Source organism: Metopolophium dirhodum, chromosome 1 (genome assembly GCF_019925205.1).
Source record: "Metopolophium dirhodum isolate CAU chromosome 1, ASM1992520v1, whole genome shotgun sequence".
NCBI lineage: Eukaryota > Metazoa > Arthropoda > Insecta > Hemiptera > Aphididae > Metopolophium > Metopolophium dirhodum.
In genome coordinates this window covers 91,851,279-91,869,031 of record NC_083560.1, presented here as the reverse complement: position 1 = coordinate 91,869,031, position 17,753 = coordinate 91,851,279, and the positions used below count along the sequence as shown (strand labels likewise).

Below are 17,753 nucleotides of genomic sequence, written 5' to 3'. Positions count from 1 at the left end.
TACTGTAGATTTGTTTACACGTGTGTTTGTTTTGGCAGAATTTTTGATCTGACATGCCCGGGTGGGGGTATTTTATATTGTTATTATATTTTATTATAGCCTGTATGTTGAATTAATATTATAAATTACAACAAAATAATTAAAATCGTTATTTTTTTTCGTTTCTATGGTAATAAACATAGCGTTAGAAATTAAAATCCCAATTTTAACGGTTTTTTGTAATTTTTCGGTGGTTTTTCTTGTGGCATTAAATAACTATCGAGAAAAATGACCTCTTCGAAGTACCATCTTGATCCAATTCGCTAAAAGATAAGATACTATATGTTGAAATCGAAGCACTCTTTCTGGTAGTAATTTTGTATAAAAGATAAAAAAAAAACAAAAAAAAATAAACACCATTGTAAAACCATTAGATCCCTCGCTCCGCTCAAAATCTAAAAGAAAATTTTCATGATTTTTCCGTATTTTGTCAAGATTTGAACCTTAAATGCTTATAAAAAAAAACTGTGACTAAGGGTTTTTAATATTTTTCAAATATCATTGTAACAATATAATAGGAGCCTTGTATTACATTTTCAAGCTCTTTTACCTAACAAATAAGGTTTTATTGACATAAATGCATTCATAGATATATAAAATATATATATATAAATATATATATAGATATATATAAGACTAATAAAATTGGAAACTGAAAATGTTCCTAAATAGTTAGAAAATTTTTACTTTGGACTCCTCTAAGTGTGTATCTTTGCCTTGCAAAATAAAAATAATTTCAACTACCTTGATTCTGAAAACGATGTGTGTTATATAATTCCCAGCCATCTCTTTTAAATAAGACCGGCAAAAATTCTTTTTTTAAAAATTGTGTTATTATCGCAGCTAAAGGAGCTGCAAGAAAAAATCCAGACAAATAATTATTCTGATGAAGAATATACTTCTATGTTACAGTTGTCAAATAAAATGCTAAACATAACCAATAATGAACAAAACAATCAACCGATCAAAATAAAAATTGCTGATAATAAAAGGAGGGAACATCAGCCAAGATTTAACTCAACATTTCATACAACAAAAAAAAGAGACCATTTGAGGTTAGCCATTGGCGGAGCCAGAAGTGTTGTTCAGCGTATGCAGAATATAAATCGGCCCACCACAATTAGGGGGAGGAAACTTGGAGGGCTAATCCCTAAAATCGCTAAAATGTTTTTAATGGTCACTTTATATTTAATAATAATTTAGAGTTAAGTAGGTATGTAATAAAGATATAACTGCATTACCTATGTTAGGGTGGTCCAATTTATTGCACGAAGGCTTTTTCTGACAATTAAATTAACTATAACAAAATCGTAATTTGATCGTATAAATTTTACATTTTACATTTGTTATAAGGTGGGAGTTCCCGGGACTAGGTCATATCGTGATAAATTGGCTTCTGAAAAACAATGCCAATCATCACACTAATTAATCAAATAATTCTAAATATAACTTAATCTTTAATGTAATAATTTGTGCATTATATAAAATAAAATATAAATAGGTACATCATTTGTAGTTCCTGGCAACGCTTCTTTCGGTGGTACATTGAGTTTATTTTTATCAAGAGCTTTCCCTAATTTTGAATGAGCCATGATGCCTCCATCACTTTCCTCAATTTCATTGAAATCGGAACGACGCGCGACGCGACGCGGACGATTGTTGATAAACAACCTATGCGGGTATTATTACTTATTATTAATACTACACAATTACGATTGTTCCAAGTTATGATAATGAGTCAGTAAAACCTTAAAAATTTAATTTAATTTTTATCATTGAATATTTTTTAATTCAGTTATTAAATATAAATTTTACAATTATAACTAGGGTTCTAAATTTGAAATATTTCAAAATTGAAAATTTCACTTGAAATATTTCTATGAAATTATGAAAAATATTTTTTTTCTTTTAAACGTGTTCGGTTATAGATGATTAGAAACAATAAATTGATTACACACTTAGAATTAAAGAAAAACATATTATTTTTGTTGATTTATTATTTCATATTTGTATATTCTATATTTTATAGTGCTGAAAAATATTCCTGGCATTATTTTGAGAATAAAAACATTTTTTTTACATGAGTATTAAAATATTGTTGTATATCAGCGATCCAAAAGATAATGGTTTGTTATAAAGTTGAAGTCAATTCCAACAATGAATGAAATAATAGTGTATTTTTAGCAGACTTGGGTAAAATACTTTTTAAAAGTACTTCAAATACATATTCCGTATATATTCGAATACTTTGTGATAATAATATTCCTAAGTATTTGGAATACTTTACAAAAAGTAATCCAAATATTTGGCGAATACTTTTTTCAGTAGATTTAGATTTCAATAACAAAAGTATTGTTTTTTCAATTCTGTGTTTATATAAATGAACATTATTATAATCTCGATAATATACACCTGTCTGAGTATACCTACATAAGATCTCATATCACCAACTATTGTACCTAAATAATTATAATACAATAATATCAAACAATATAATATTTAAGAGTTAATACTGTATATTTTATTTTAATGATTTATTACATTTTAACATTAATACATTTTCAAAAATTTTATCGTTCATCCTACCTCTTTTTTTCGATAAAACAGCACCACCAATACTAAAAATGCGTTCTACAGCAGCACTGCTAGGAAGTGGTGTGTTAAATTTAAAAAATACTTTTTAACTGTGGGCATTTCATTCAATATATTTAGATTTTTTGTAGGACTTTTTGACAAATACCTAGTTATTTCTTGCTCTAATGAAAGATCCACTTTTGATTTATTTTCAGACCAATTAAAGTAATTATTTGCATCATTACTCATATTGCTATCAGATACTTCAGATTCAGGCAAATTTGATTGTTCGAACATTTCTTAACAAGGTTTTTTCATAAATGATAATGCCTTATCTTTTTTAGCATTGTCGGTTAGCCAGATGGTTTTAAAAAACGGATGTGAAACCGTTGCATATAATAAAAACGGATCAGTCAACAAATTTTCGAAACGTTTTTCCACGTTTGCTTTTATCAAACTAACTAAAGAATCACAATAAATTAAATTTTCTTTGGCGATATCATCATATTTTTATAAGAGTATTGTAATAAAAGGCAACAAAAACCCAAAATACATATTTTTTTTCACCTTGCAACACATCAAGGCAAACGCACAATGGCTCCATAACTACAACATACTCTTCTAAAAATTCTAGATCAATTTTAGAAAACCGATTTAATTTTAAGGCATCACACACTTTAGTGAACTTGGAAGGACTGTTTTTAAAATGCAAAAGAAGAAATTTTGATGAATCAAACCAACAGTTGATTAGGAGTTTTTAAATAAACGCCCAAATTAATTTTAATTATATCAGCTATTTGAGATGAACGACTAGTGGTGGTTATGTCGACTAGTGGTGGTCTGTGCGGAAAGTTACACACAACACACACTCGCACACGCACGCAATAATTTTACTATCGAATATGGCATATATTATTAGCCATTAGTTTATTACTTATTATAGGGAAATCCCGAAATCATGATAATATCTTATCGCCTCCGCTGGCTCGTCGCTACAAAATTGGAAAATACGTAATAACATTACTGGCCAACTAAAAATAGTAGAAAATAAAATAAAATAATAATAATATATACAATATATAATATTATACATTACTATAAAATATTTTGTATAGAAATAATATACAAAAGCAATTTCTATGACGGAAAATTAATGAAATTATTTTAAAAATTTAATTGGAAAAAATGTATTCCGAATACTGTATCCAGAATACTTATAAAAAGTATTCAAAATACCGGGTTGAATATTTTCAAAAAAAAGTACTTAAAAAGTATTCCGAATATTGTATTCGGAATACTACCCAAGTCTGATTTTTCGGAGTTTGTCGATTGCGTCCCAGACGCAGGTAAACGATTTTTTGCCCACCTTTTCCGTGTTCCGATTGCGTCCTATTGTATATAGTATGTAAACAGGTATAGTAGGTATAGTAGGTATGTGACACATAAATTGACATATTAAATCTAATATTTTTGTCATATATATGGTGTGCAGGTATATTTAAACACGAATTGGTTTATACTTGATGATTTTACGAACATTTTATCTTAAGACTGGTATACTTTTATCGATTTACGATCACGTGGCGATTATTTATATTTTATTATGATTTTTAAAGAATATTGAAAGAATATTTTCAACTTTTTAAGAGAATATTAGCATCTTATTTTGGCTATTTTAAAAGAATATAATTCCGGCCCCTACTTATGAGTTATCTTCCATTCAGCCTTTAAATGAAAATCTCAGAAAATTTACTGATTATTTAATTGATTACTATATTGATTCAAATTCACATTTTCCGCCTGAAATGTGGGCTGAAATTAGCAGCAGTATGCAGCGTACTACTAATGCTTGCGAAAGCTTTCATATGAAATTTAACTCTTTTTTCTACACATCGCATCCCAATATTCATCAATTTCTAAATATTTTAAATAATGTCAAACAGATACATACATCAAAATAACGTCAAGTCATAATTTAATACCTGTTAAACGCAGAGCAAAGTATTTGAAAAAACAGGAATTTATTGATAAACAAATAAACAATTTAAATAATAAAATTATAACCCCTTTACAGTACCTTAAAACTATTTTTAAAACCTTTTTTTTAAATGACGTATTCACTAACTAGAAATGTATTATTTAAATTATTTATTTCTACATATTTGGACTTAATTTTATTGGTTTTTGTATTGTTATTATTTTATAACACTGATTAGAAATGTATTATTTAAATTATTTAATAATTAAAAAATAATTACTAGTTATGACTATTCGTTTTCCAATATATCAATCTTAGAACTACGAATGTATTCATTAGTCATTACTAAAACCATATTAAAATATTGAGTAATTTAATGTTTGTATATTATACAATAGGACGCAATCGGAACATAAAAAGGTTGAAACGGGACGCAATCGGATGACGCCCTGATTTTTAGTAATTATAAAGTGTAAAAAACTCGTATAAAATGTGTGTATAGAATGTGTAATGTAATGTGAAGGTGCTCTGGGCTCATTATTTAATACTTAGATCATATAGTTTGTTATAAGTTATAAATATTATAGATTTGTTAAACAACTTATAAATTAGGTATATGTAAATATGTTACATATTTTCTTTGTTTCATACAATAAACCAACTTTTAAAAATATTCACTTAGAAGTTGACGACTATAAACTTTCAGGTATAATAAACATTTTATTTTTATTTTTCATCAAAATGAAATATTTCATGAAAAATTCATGAAATTTTAAAACTCTAATTATAACAATTATTGTATATTTAGTCACTTCAAAATTGTTTGGGCAGGGGGCTAAGACCTGTACATTGAACTTCTGGGAGGTCCCCTCAAGCCCCTCTCTGATTTCCGCCTCTGTGTCTTTCACCGGTAGAGTGTGTATATAGAAAATATTTAAAATTTAAAAATGTTTTGAAGCACGTTCGATTTATTTGATGATAATGATTAATAGTTGTTGTCACTGTCGGAATGCCAGTTGCCCTATACTATAATAGAATTATAAGACAATTTCGTTTTATAGACAGACAAAAACAAATACAATATCTAGGTATCTAAAATATACATTAATATATAATAATAATAAATAAATAACACTTCTATGATTCAATTGATGAAAATATAATTTTTAACTTATTTATTTTTTTAATAAATGTTCCATTTTTCATATAAAATATATAATACCTATATATATATATATATATATATATATATATATTATATACAAGTATAACTACAATTATTTTTTTTCCACTCACGTTTTTACTAATTTTATAAACAATTAAAATTAAAATTAAATATTAATCCGAATTGTATGAAATAATAAAATTATTGTATTTTCACACAACCATTTAAATTTGTTTTTATGTACAAAATTTGATGAAAAAAAAAATAACACTTTATCTGGATACCGATGTATAGCAAACAATAATAATCACCTAATAATATATTACTACAATATAACATTATAACTTCATCAAAACGGAAATTAAACGCACGACGCTCGTATTATGTTTTTTATACATAATATCATATTTTATTATTACCTATTATATATTAATTAAAAAAATCGTCTAAAATATTACAGCTATTTTACATGGGGAATAAATTATATAAACAATATACCTAACATGTAAATTTAACTATTGAAGCATAGTTTAGCAGTTGCGATCGTGGTCTATTGCTGAAGGTTCCCGCCGGAACGAAAACGATATAATAAGGTCCTATCTAATTCCGTAACCAACGTTCCAACGATGCCTAATAACTTGATAGGTATTAATTATTATAAATTAAAATATGGTTATTGTTAAGCGGATTACGCGCCTCCCATTAACTCTTCGTCCACACGTCACGTTTGAGTTTCAGCATTACGAACGACACCAGCGTAAAGACGAGTATCCAAGAGAAGATCGACATGAACCCAAGGTACACGGATGGATGTTGAAGGCCTAGGCCCTTGGCGGTCAGCGACCTCAGGCTTTCCGTGGACATCGTCAGCGGCAAGTAGATGCTGATGCTGCGTAACAGGTAGTGGATGCCCTCGGTGGGCCACATAAGTCCTGAAACGGGGATGTTTGATGAGAACGGTCGTTAAGTGTGGTGACAACAGTTGTGTACCTAGTCACTAAAGTGCAGACTGAGTTGTTTAACAAAAAATTTACTCCAGTGGGTTTATAGTGAAATCAACTTTATAGTAACGTTAAAGGCATTGCAAACGGTCAGTTATTTTAATTTTTACCCAAAATGTATTAATATTTTGTTTATCATATCGGTGGTCCAATAGTAATGTGATTAAAATTTTAAAAGGCGATTTGAATATTGAATTTAAGATGGATCAGGCCAATTTTTTTAAATTTCACTTCCCAAGTCCAATAATTAATGTTGTTTAAGCATTTAAAATATTCATTGTTCGAAATTTAAAATCAGAACAGGGGTACATGCACCGCAAAATTTGGGTCTGTATCAAAATTTGATTTTATGTTGCAAAATATTCCGAAATATATCTACTCTTCTTCATAATATGAAATTATAATTTATTAATGTACAATAACATTGAAAAAGTATAAAAATATTTTGTTTTGTAACGACTTAAAATTATGTAAAAAATATTTCCAGAAACTTAAGTAGTTTTTGAAATAATGAGTGTCTTATGTTAAATTAATCACTTGGTATTATGTTGTGTTAACCTACTGCGAGTTAATTCAAGCATGTTGCATATATCATAACTGACTACTCATATTTTTCATTTCTCGCCAGACCAAAGATTAATGCGAAGGGTTTTTCATAAGTACCTACTTACTTACGAGCGTAGTAATTACATATTAAACGCACTCTAGTCGTAAATTTAATCTGCAGAGAAAATTAAAAAAAAAATTTGTTTACAAACATATTACAGTCTATTATTGCGTCTCCCAAAAAGTTTTGGTTTATTGTCCTATAGAAGTCTGGTAGTTTACGATTTATACTCTCCTCCTCTCACCACCTACTCACCACCCCCAAGGATACCATAATCATGACTATAATCAAGTCAAACCCACAAACCAGATCGACTATAATATATGATCAATTACTATTACTATTATTAAAACTTTTTTTATAACACAGGTGTGTGTTAGACGTTAGTTTATGTATACATTTTTGATAGATAATTACCACATAAAAATTTCAACAGGAAATTAGTTCCAATGCCCAGGAAAGCCGCTTCCGTCGTCGTCCTACAGATGATGGCCGTGAAAAAACCTGCAGACAAAAACATACATCATCATAATATAATTATAAATAATGTAATAAACGTTTTGCAAAATGTGCCGGTAAATCGACGTGCACACATTCCATCATACATGCATGTGTATTGTGTATATAATATAAATACATTGACCTATATTTTGAAACCTGTTGCACTGCTGGTTAAAATTACTACCATACAATACCTACTATTATTACAATAGTTATTATGATTGGGTATTATGCGAATAACGCGCGTTATTAGTTTGACTTAAAATAACCAATACATAATATTATTCAAGATGTAGTTTATATAATAGGTATACATAGTACTGTGATAACGTGATATGATAATGTATATGATAACATAACCTAATAAGTATAAGATATAAAATATTGTATTATGTACGAGCAAGCGATTAACCATATGCGCTCTCGACTGTTGTATTATTTAAAATGTTAAAAAATGTTATCTTAGCTAAAAATTTGTTTCGTGATCCCTTGATTGAGAATTTACTAATTTTATTTTGCACTTTTTCGCATTTTTAGGCATTTTAAGCTATAAATGATTTTTTTAACGTAATTTTTTTTAGACTTTTGGATCATTATTAGTTATTGTATAATGTGGGGCATTTTTATCTAATTATACATTTTAAAGAAAATAATAATAATAATAATAATTTTATTTTTACTGCGTACAGATAAAGATTTAAATAATTAATATTATATAATACAATTAATCTAATAATGTCATATATATATTTTTTTTTACTGTAAATTAAACTTAAAATTTAAATGTTTAAACAGGAAAAACTCTCACCCATCGTAGATGGTTCGATATTTAATTTCGATGCTTAAAACAAACATAGTAAAAATAACAAAAGCTTGTAAAAATTGAACACATTTAAAATCGTATAATTTAAATTATATAATTTTGAAAATCCAAGTCCAATGCGCCCTGTAAAAAGTGTTTCTCTGTCCAACAAAAAAAAAATAATATCAAAATCGGAGTACTCTATGAGGCATGAGAATTTTCCCTGTAGGCACACTTTTTAACAAAAAAATCAGATTCTGTTAAATAAAACATACGTACCGAAACACATTCCACCGCACCCGATCATCGTCAATAGCAAAAACGACGGAAATATGTCACCGACGAATGGATTGTCAAATATCACGAACATGACGATCATCACTAGAGTGGTTTGAATGAAGATAAATATCGTCTGCACCAATACTTGAGCCAAGGCGATTTCAATGAAGTTCATTCCTATACAGAGTTATTGTTTGTTAATTAATCATATTATGATATCTATGCAGGTGCAACGGTGAAAATAACCTACATTTTATTTTTGTGGAACACAAGTCCCTCATAATATTAATTTAAAAAACTTAAGTTATTGACATATAAATACAAATTATTATTTACATAATTTACCTTGAATATCTTATATACTAAGCAAAAGAAGTATAGCATGATGCTGATGCAAATAAACCCCCTTCACTGAGGCATGTTCAGGAATTTTGGATGGTGGGAGAGGGTTGGTCTGAAATATTTTTTCAAACATTATAAGTCAAGTATAAATCTAGTTTAGTGACCACGTGAATTTTTCAAATTTTTTTTATTATTGGCCGTCGGCCGGGCTAGCGCAGCGAGCGAGTGACCACGCCGTGTGTATAATATGAAAATACCAAAATTTCAACTGGCTATAACTTCAAAATAAGTCTGACCGCCAAATTCAGGCTTCCCCATCGTTTTCATCATGCTTAACTACATAGGTCCGTTAAAACAAAAAAAAATTGGAAAAAATGGTTGTTCAGTTAAATTATTATGATTGGGTATTATGCGAATAACGCGTGTTATTAATTTGGCGCTAAACTAGATTTGTCCCCAATAAATTATTATAATTATAATATGTAAGTACATATATTATATTTGTAAGTGTTTATGTGAGGGGGGGTTGAATTCCCTAAACCAACCATGCCCCCTCCCCCAAATAAAGTCCTTGTCAACTAAGTAATATTTAAATATTGTGAATTTTTCTACAAATTTAAAATCAAACTCAATGAAAATGATATAAAATTTTGTTTTTCTGGTACAGTATACCTAAAAGTTTATACTATAGGTAGGTGAAAAAAATACTGACGACCAGATTCCCGTAGAAAATGTGATAAGATAATGGTATATGGCCCGACGGAATATAATATACTATTATATTACCTGGCAATAAAAAATAATATACCATACATTTTCTACGGAAATCTGATCGTCAGTATTTTTACCACCTATATAGTATATTATACTTTTATGTTTAGGCACTGTACCAGAAAAACAAAATTTTAGATCATTTTCATTGAGTTTGGTTTTAAATTTGTAGAAAAATTCACAATATTTAAATATTACTTAGTTCACAAGGACTTGATTTGGAAGGGGGGGGGGGTCTATTTGCATCAGTGTAAGTTCACCTGCAGTAATAAATATACATCAATATATTATACATGTAGAACGTGTTTAGGTAAGTATTCGATAGAAGATACGAAACTATGAACCTGCAAATTTAAAATCGATTACTACCACCTACCTGATATTTTTTCGACGACGTCACGACATTATTTATATAATAATATTATAATCCAAACATTGTATTTTTATAGTTACATTAATATTTATTACAGAATTATTCATCAACTTATCGAGTTAGTAAAAAAAAATTTTTTGGGATTACAAGTTGTAACACAAAAACAAAATTTAAATTATTGAATAGCAGCAGTATATAAACATTGTTTCAAAGATTTGAGTCCATAATTCATGTTAACCCACCGATCTACTCCACCTTCATAAATTAACGATATTTATAATTTGAATAAATTCAATAATACCTGATAAGACTACTCTCTCAATAACTCCTCCTTCTTTTTCAGAAATAATCGTAGATCCTGTGTAGATGGCAGGAAGATAAAATGCACATCTTTAAAATAAAAATCATAATTATTATATTACTTATATTACTTAAACCTAGGTTACACATTATATACTCATAGGCATGCACAAGGTTTCTGGTCACGTACATCAAATTTAACCTATCTAATGATAAAATATTTTCTAGTTTCCATACAAAGTGCTTATATTTTTATCCATACTTACAGTGGTGCGAAACCCAGAAAGCAGGAGAGGCACTAGCCAACCCCCCTCAAAAAAAAATTATAATTTGGTGATCGTTTGTGTATATGATGGATCCTAATAGCTGGTATAGCCGTAGAGGATATATTATACTTATATAATTAATTATATTGTAAATGTAATATTGGTTGATTAACTAATAAAGCAGTTAATAAGTATGTTTGGAATTGTAAATGATTAATGTTGGTGCTGTCTGGTAAATTTCTGTTTTCCCATCGAAAAAAAAAAATATTTAAATTTAACTATGTATTATTCAAACATCGATACGACGAGAAAAATATTAATTTTTTATCCATAAAAAAATGCCAAAAACACAATATAAATACTTAAAGCATAATGAACTATGTCAAACATTATTTTTCTATAACAATCTTATTTTTGAAATTTGAATTTTAAGTGCAGCGCTAGACTTCAAAAATAAATTGTGGAGATACTTTGACGAAACATATAAAATGTGCGTCTCTACTTAATTAAAATACCGTATATAAATTTGTCATCTAAATTACAGTATTCTTGTCTTTTAGGACAGCTTATACTTCATCTGTAGCCCTTCCTTCCTTAAAAATCCACGCGTGGACACATATAATTGGCAAGTTCAATTTTTTTTGCAGAAGGACTAACACATTGTATAATGAGCAGGGCTAGGATTTGTATGCAATAAAAAACGGTAAAATATGCATTTTATTTACCAAAATATGCAAAAATATGCATTTAAATTTTTATAAGATAAACACAAAAATATAGTTACAAAAAAAATATTTTATTGTTGAAATACATCAGTGATTAGCTGTTCGTCTTTAGGGTCACGTTACCAGTTTTTCAAATTTTTCACAATTCTATAAAATTTGAAAATTAAATTTTATATTTTAGTTGTCACTTCAATTATAAGACTTTTACACTAATCTACTACCTGATACCTATTTAGGGGGGGGGGGGGGGTTGATAGGGTGTATTATATCGAAAAAAAACGACTTTACGGGAATAACGCTCAAGCTTTGTAGAATTGTCGGATTCTGATGACTTTTTTTTTATCTGAAAGAAGAAGACTTCCTACAGCCCACACCAATCTCTAATTTTGTATTTTATTTCAAATAATTGTATTAAAAAATTTGTAAAAAAAATGCTTTTTATCTTGTATTTTTTTAGACATATTATAAAGTTTGAGAATGAAATATTGAAAAACAGAGATCGATGCGGGCTGTAGAATATTTCTCTCTAGGAATTAAATAAAAAATTATGAAATTTGGTTGATTCTATAAGGTGGTATCATTATTCCCGCAGAATATATTTTTGAGGACAAAATGGCATCGGCATCGGGCGCCTTAATATAATATAATTGAGAAAAAAAAATAATTTAGAAATAAATTTTATAATTCACATTCACTACAAGTGTTACATGCTACGATCACATATTTTTTCAAATTTTCGAAAATTAATGTCAAATTATTTAATCTTTTATCGCTTACCTATTGTACCATAGGATTGTATTTATAAAAATAAAATTTTGACAAAAAACCAAGTATTATGAAATTTACTATAAAACATTTATTTTTCGCATTCTTATAATCAAAATGTACAATAATATTCATTTTATTCAATATATGCAATAATATGCATTTCATCCAAAATATGCAAAAACATGCAAAATAAAAATATCACAATTTATCTCATCATGAGGTGATTCGTGGACATTACTGACTAAATCAATAATCAGAAGTCGCAAAAAAAACATGCTTTTGCATATAAATCCTAGCCCTGATAATGAGTAATGAAGGTATGGTATGGTAAAGTATGGTATGGTTCTGAGTCAATGCACTTATTTTTAATTCACGTGAGATCGGGTGGACTGATTAATTTCGTGAATGATAACAACAATTATTTTTAATGTTTATATTTGATTATAATCACGAACTAAGATACGATCATAGTTTGTGTTATTATATAATAATATAATATCATAATATATGTTATTATATCATCACCGTGGACGTACAATTATTTATCATGCATCATTTTCGGAACAATTTTTTTTTATAAAAAATATATTAATTTTGTAGCCGATGCGATCAGGGGCAACAAAAGCACGCGATCTGCCAATGGACAATGGTTATACTTACAGTGCTATTATTGCAGGCGACGCGTAATGTATAAAACTTGGATTTTTGTTTCCATAAACAGGGTCGAGGATCTACAAAAAACACAATAAAAAAAATGATCATTATTATATAGGACATAGGTACTCAGGTATCATGCAATACCTATGAATAATTACAGACTGCTGACAGACCAACATATTATTATATTTAACTAAATAGTTCACCGACTTCTTCTAAGCCATGAGTTCATAACACACAAAAAAACAGACGTGCTACAATGAGGCTTGAAATTGATTTTTAAATATCGGTGAAAATCGTTAACGATCTTCTGAGAAATCAAAAGTAATATTGCTCTGCAACGCCACCTCAAATTAGTCACAGGGTAACCGCCATACAACTCTTATTGAACTTATTGCCCCTCAGTGTTTGTAAAATTAAATTTAGACAATAAGACCAAATGTGGAAAAAGAGTGACAAAAGACCACGTGGTCTTGTTGTCCCGTGGTCTTATTGTCCGTTTACCAATAAAATCAACATTTTTTTCACCTTACTCAAAACGTATAAAAATGTATAACCTACTAAAATTGAAAAAAATTAAGTTCGATAATTTATATCAAAATGATGGTTTTATTATTTTTGTATTATATAAATCAATTAAAAATAAAAAAAAATGTATTTTTAACAAAAATTTTAAATTCATCAATTTTAATAGTGTTGACTATATCTATAATATTATTCATCAGTAGGTAGGTGTTAAATAATAATATTAATAATCAATATTTTGTTTAAAATCTAAGAAGGACAGTTTCACAGCCACGTGTAACGCATAAGGAACGACTGGTTCGTAGTAGAAATAAAAATAAAAATCTTAAAAATGTAAAAATTATATTTAAATAAAAAATATCTTATTATATTAAAAATCTAATTAAAAATCAGAAAACAATTAAATCAATATTGAACAACAATATAAAATCAGTATACTATTTTAAAATTCAAATCGTAAAATGTCATACCTATCGATTTAATATATATTATTACGACGTGTGAGGTGATAAAATGTAAATTAATATTTTGAAATCGGAGGTCAATGGAATGTTTTTAAAAATGTATTTTTTTTTTTTATTTAATTGGTCATTAAGCCCAGCAACTATGGCCAGTAGCTGTTTGTTTTGTTTTTATTTGTAGGGGAGGATACTGTTGGTTGGTAAACACGAGTGTGTAGTTTGGCAGATTCTCAAGTGGGCACTTGTAGGTATCTGCCATGCCCGGGTGGGGGATGGCAGCACTTGTTCACCGGACACCGTGACTTGTCCGAAGAAAAATGCCGCCCATGGCCGAGGAATCGAACTCGGGTCGACTGCGTCGCAACCGATGCCTTAGTCCGCTCGGCCACTCCATCCCCCAAAATGTATTTTAACTAGAATTTTATAATTAATAATGGCAGGCATGTAAACAAAATCAAAATATATAAGTAATTGTATAAGGTACCTATTAGGTGATAATTAGAATACAACATTAGAACATAAGATCATTTTTAATAAAATGTTATTTACTGTTTATGGTTCAGTAATTGTACATGTTTATTGTTTTTATTATATTTTTTTCTTAGTATTATTACAACTATATTATTTTATTGGCGAAGTGCCTACATCTCAAGTAGCTGGTATAGTCGCACAGCGTATTAATCATTGCATTATAGATACCTATGATCTAACCTACCAACGAAGATAATATAAAATAAATACGCCGAGGACAATAATATTATGTAAAATACAAATAATGCGTATAAAATATTAGTTATAGGTATACCTAACTATATAATATTATTATTAAATAGCCGGCCCTCGAAAATCATCATACAATTAATAATATATGCCTAAACACAATATAACTATGTAGGTATAACAATGTCGTCGACGTTACCGATTACATTATTTATTTGTCCATCGAAAATTATGTAACTAAGAAATTATATTATTATTGGCGTCGGTGATGTTGTACTTGTTGATTTGTGTGGTGCACATTATTAGAGATCTAATTTTAGATTCTGAGAGTAGTGATAAATGTACCTATAGGTTTTTAAAATTATATGTATTTTTTATTTTTATTTTTGTGTCCGTGTACACGATAAGTAGTCGAAATAATGCTTCGATTTTCAACTTCAGTATCTTTTCCGATGAGAAAGTGAATATAGTTGTTGCAACCTAATAATTTAAAATTCCCAGTAGTTTTCACAAGCACCGTGAAAGACAAAAAAAAAAAATAAGAAAAATAGAAATTTTTACGCCAAATAATCGGTTTTTGACAAAATCGATTTTGGTTTTTGGCGTAACTATAAAAAAAACCACTGTACATGAAAGTTTCATTGAAAATGTATATTAGCATTTTCTTTACACCATACATTTTTCAAAATATTTCGACTCGTATTGAGCTATTTATAGGCGTATGCAATTTTCGAATAATATTAGTTTTTTTTAATTAATGTCGAAAAAAATTTTTGCTTGGTCAAAAAACTTGAAAATGTAACACAATTGAACTTGATTAACTCAAAATCGTCGATACCTGGAACTTTTTCACGGTCCCTAAAATTTTCTTATATTGTATTATCCTTGGATAACTCGATCTTTTTGGCCAGTCCCTTCAACTTCGTGTTAACCAAGTTCGACTGTACAAGGTTCCTTGTAAGTTGTTTTCAGTGAAAATCAAAAAAAGTTGAGCGTATATCCCCAATATTTTATTTTTGACAAATTCGTAAACATCATGACAATTTGGAAATTATTTTTAGTTAGAAATTAATAAAAATGTTCTTTTTATACCTATAATTTGAAAATTTAATAAAAAATTCGTCATAAGTTTGTCTATTTTTATCAAGAAAAAATAAAAAAAATATCTACTGGAAAGTCAAATTAAATTGTTATGAGCGTTTAAACTTTGAAGTTAATTTTTCTACAACATTGGATATTAACTCGATTTCTCATGGAATGATTATCTTATTTTGTTGTAATTCATTACCGAATAACCTAAGATACTTTAAATTTAAACTATATGTTTATTATATCATTTCCTATACTTGATAAATTTTTTTAATATTTTGGCATGTTTTGAGTAGTTAACAGACATTTTTCAGTTTTTTTCCCTATAAATGTCAATAAAATTTCATTCGTTGGGTCAAAAAGCTCGAAAATTCATACAAGGCTCCTCATAATATATTCTTGCAATATCAGTTTAAAAATATTAAAAATAGGTATAAAAGCAAAATTTTTCTTATAAGTATTTAAAGTTCAAATGTTGACAACATTTATCAAATTGAAAATGTACAAATTATTTTGTAGTTAAAAATGTATAGAATGTTCAACTTTTAGAGCTAATGACTGAACATTTAAAATAAGGTTGCACGTAAATAATTTATTCTGTAACCAAAAATCGAAAAATTATATAAACGCAGTATATTTTGTAGTTATTTTAAGTTAAAATTTGGACAAAATTACATAATAAATAATACATAGGTATTATAATAATTTCTTGACTTCTAAAGTATAATATTATTTTATAAAAATTTGATAATACACAATAAATATTTGTTCAGTTTACTAGCTACCATATTAATAATATCAATATAAATATAGTATAAACTATATACAAAATGTCCTAGGGTGAAAAACCATCTCCGCTCAGAATCGTTTTTCGTATATCTACAATATTATATCATTGAATTTAAATTTAACACTATCCATATTAGTGCCCTACTGTACAGCAGAGCCACACCCACTTAACCGTTTTTTTTTTTTACTTTATTCGGTCATTTAGAAACCGTATAGGGAATTTTAGAAAAATATTACTAAGTCATAAATTTTATACTGTATAGTTAGGGCTTACTTTAGTTAGTTTACTTACCCGGATCGGCGTGTTGCCGATTCTTTCTGATATATTACATTTGTTGAAAAGACTATCAATCACGTCCGTGTAGCTGTCGAAAATGTCTCTTTTGATCATGTCGTACATATACTTATCTGAAAAATAAAATGTTCTATTGATGGAATATTCTTTGTTGTAGTGGTTCCGTGGTAAAGGTATTATGAATTTAATGCGTGTTGGAATTAATTGAACAAAACCTTTGTTTCGGGCAGCTGCGGCCGTCAAATATTAAATTATGGGCTGCAGTAAATTTTACTTTCATAAAATTATATTTACGCATCATATATGGTGTACAATGTATATTTACGTATTGTACATTATAATTAAAAACAATTATATAAACAATATTATACTTTAGAAAATTTATAGAAACGGTTAATTTTATCATTATTATTAGTAAGAAGGCACCTAGTTATAGTATTTTTATTAAAAACAAACATATTATTATCTTATATTCAATTTTTCATCAAATTACTAACAATAGCTACTGGTGTATATTAAAAATGTATAACAAACGAAATAGCTTACCTACACATTTTATGTCTTAGTGATTAAATATTAAAATAAATTACTATACATCATAGTCCGTAAAAATGAATTATTTTAATTTACATAAATTTATTTTTGACAATTGCAGTATAATTTACACCCAGTAACCCATCTATGCGTCTTTAACACTAATTTATTTTATTAACCTATTGGTTATTA

At 28.0% G+C, this 17,753-nt stretch overlaps 1 protein-coding gene across 2 annotated transcripts in view; it reads right to left on the bottom strand.

Annotated features, from left to right (window-relative positions):
- Positions 1 to 5,860: 5,860 nt before the first annotated feature.
- The window catches only part of LOC132936082 (ABC transporter G family member 23-like), a 70,006-nt gene continuing 58,113 nt past the window's right edge, over positions 5,861 to 17,753 (bottom strand). The window contains exons 10-15 of one of the 2 annotated variants that reach the window (XM_061002761.1): positions 17,025 to 17,140; positions 13,152 to 13,222; positions 10,734 to 10,822; positions 8,947 to 9,123; positions 7,782 to 7,868; positions 5,861 to 6,688 (exon numbers count right to left, since the gene is read on the bottom strand). In XM_061002761.1, the coding sequence (XP_060858744.1) occupies positions 6,459 to 6,688; positions 7,782 to 7,868; positions 8,947 to 9,123; positions 10,734 to 10,822; positions 13,152 to 13,222; positions 17,025 to 17,140 (770 nt within the window). In that variant the 3' untranslated portion in view covers positions 5,861 to 6,458. The remainder of the gene's footprint in view (positions 6,689 to 7,781; positions 7,869 to 8,946; positions 9,124 to 10,733; positions 10,823 to 13,151; positions 13,223 to 17,024; positions 17,141 to 17,753) is intronic. The other variant, XM_061002762.1, reaches the window with a different exon arrangement.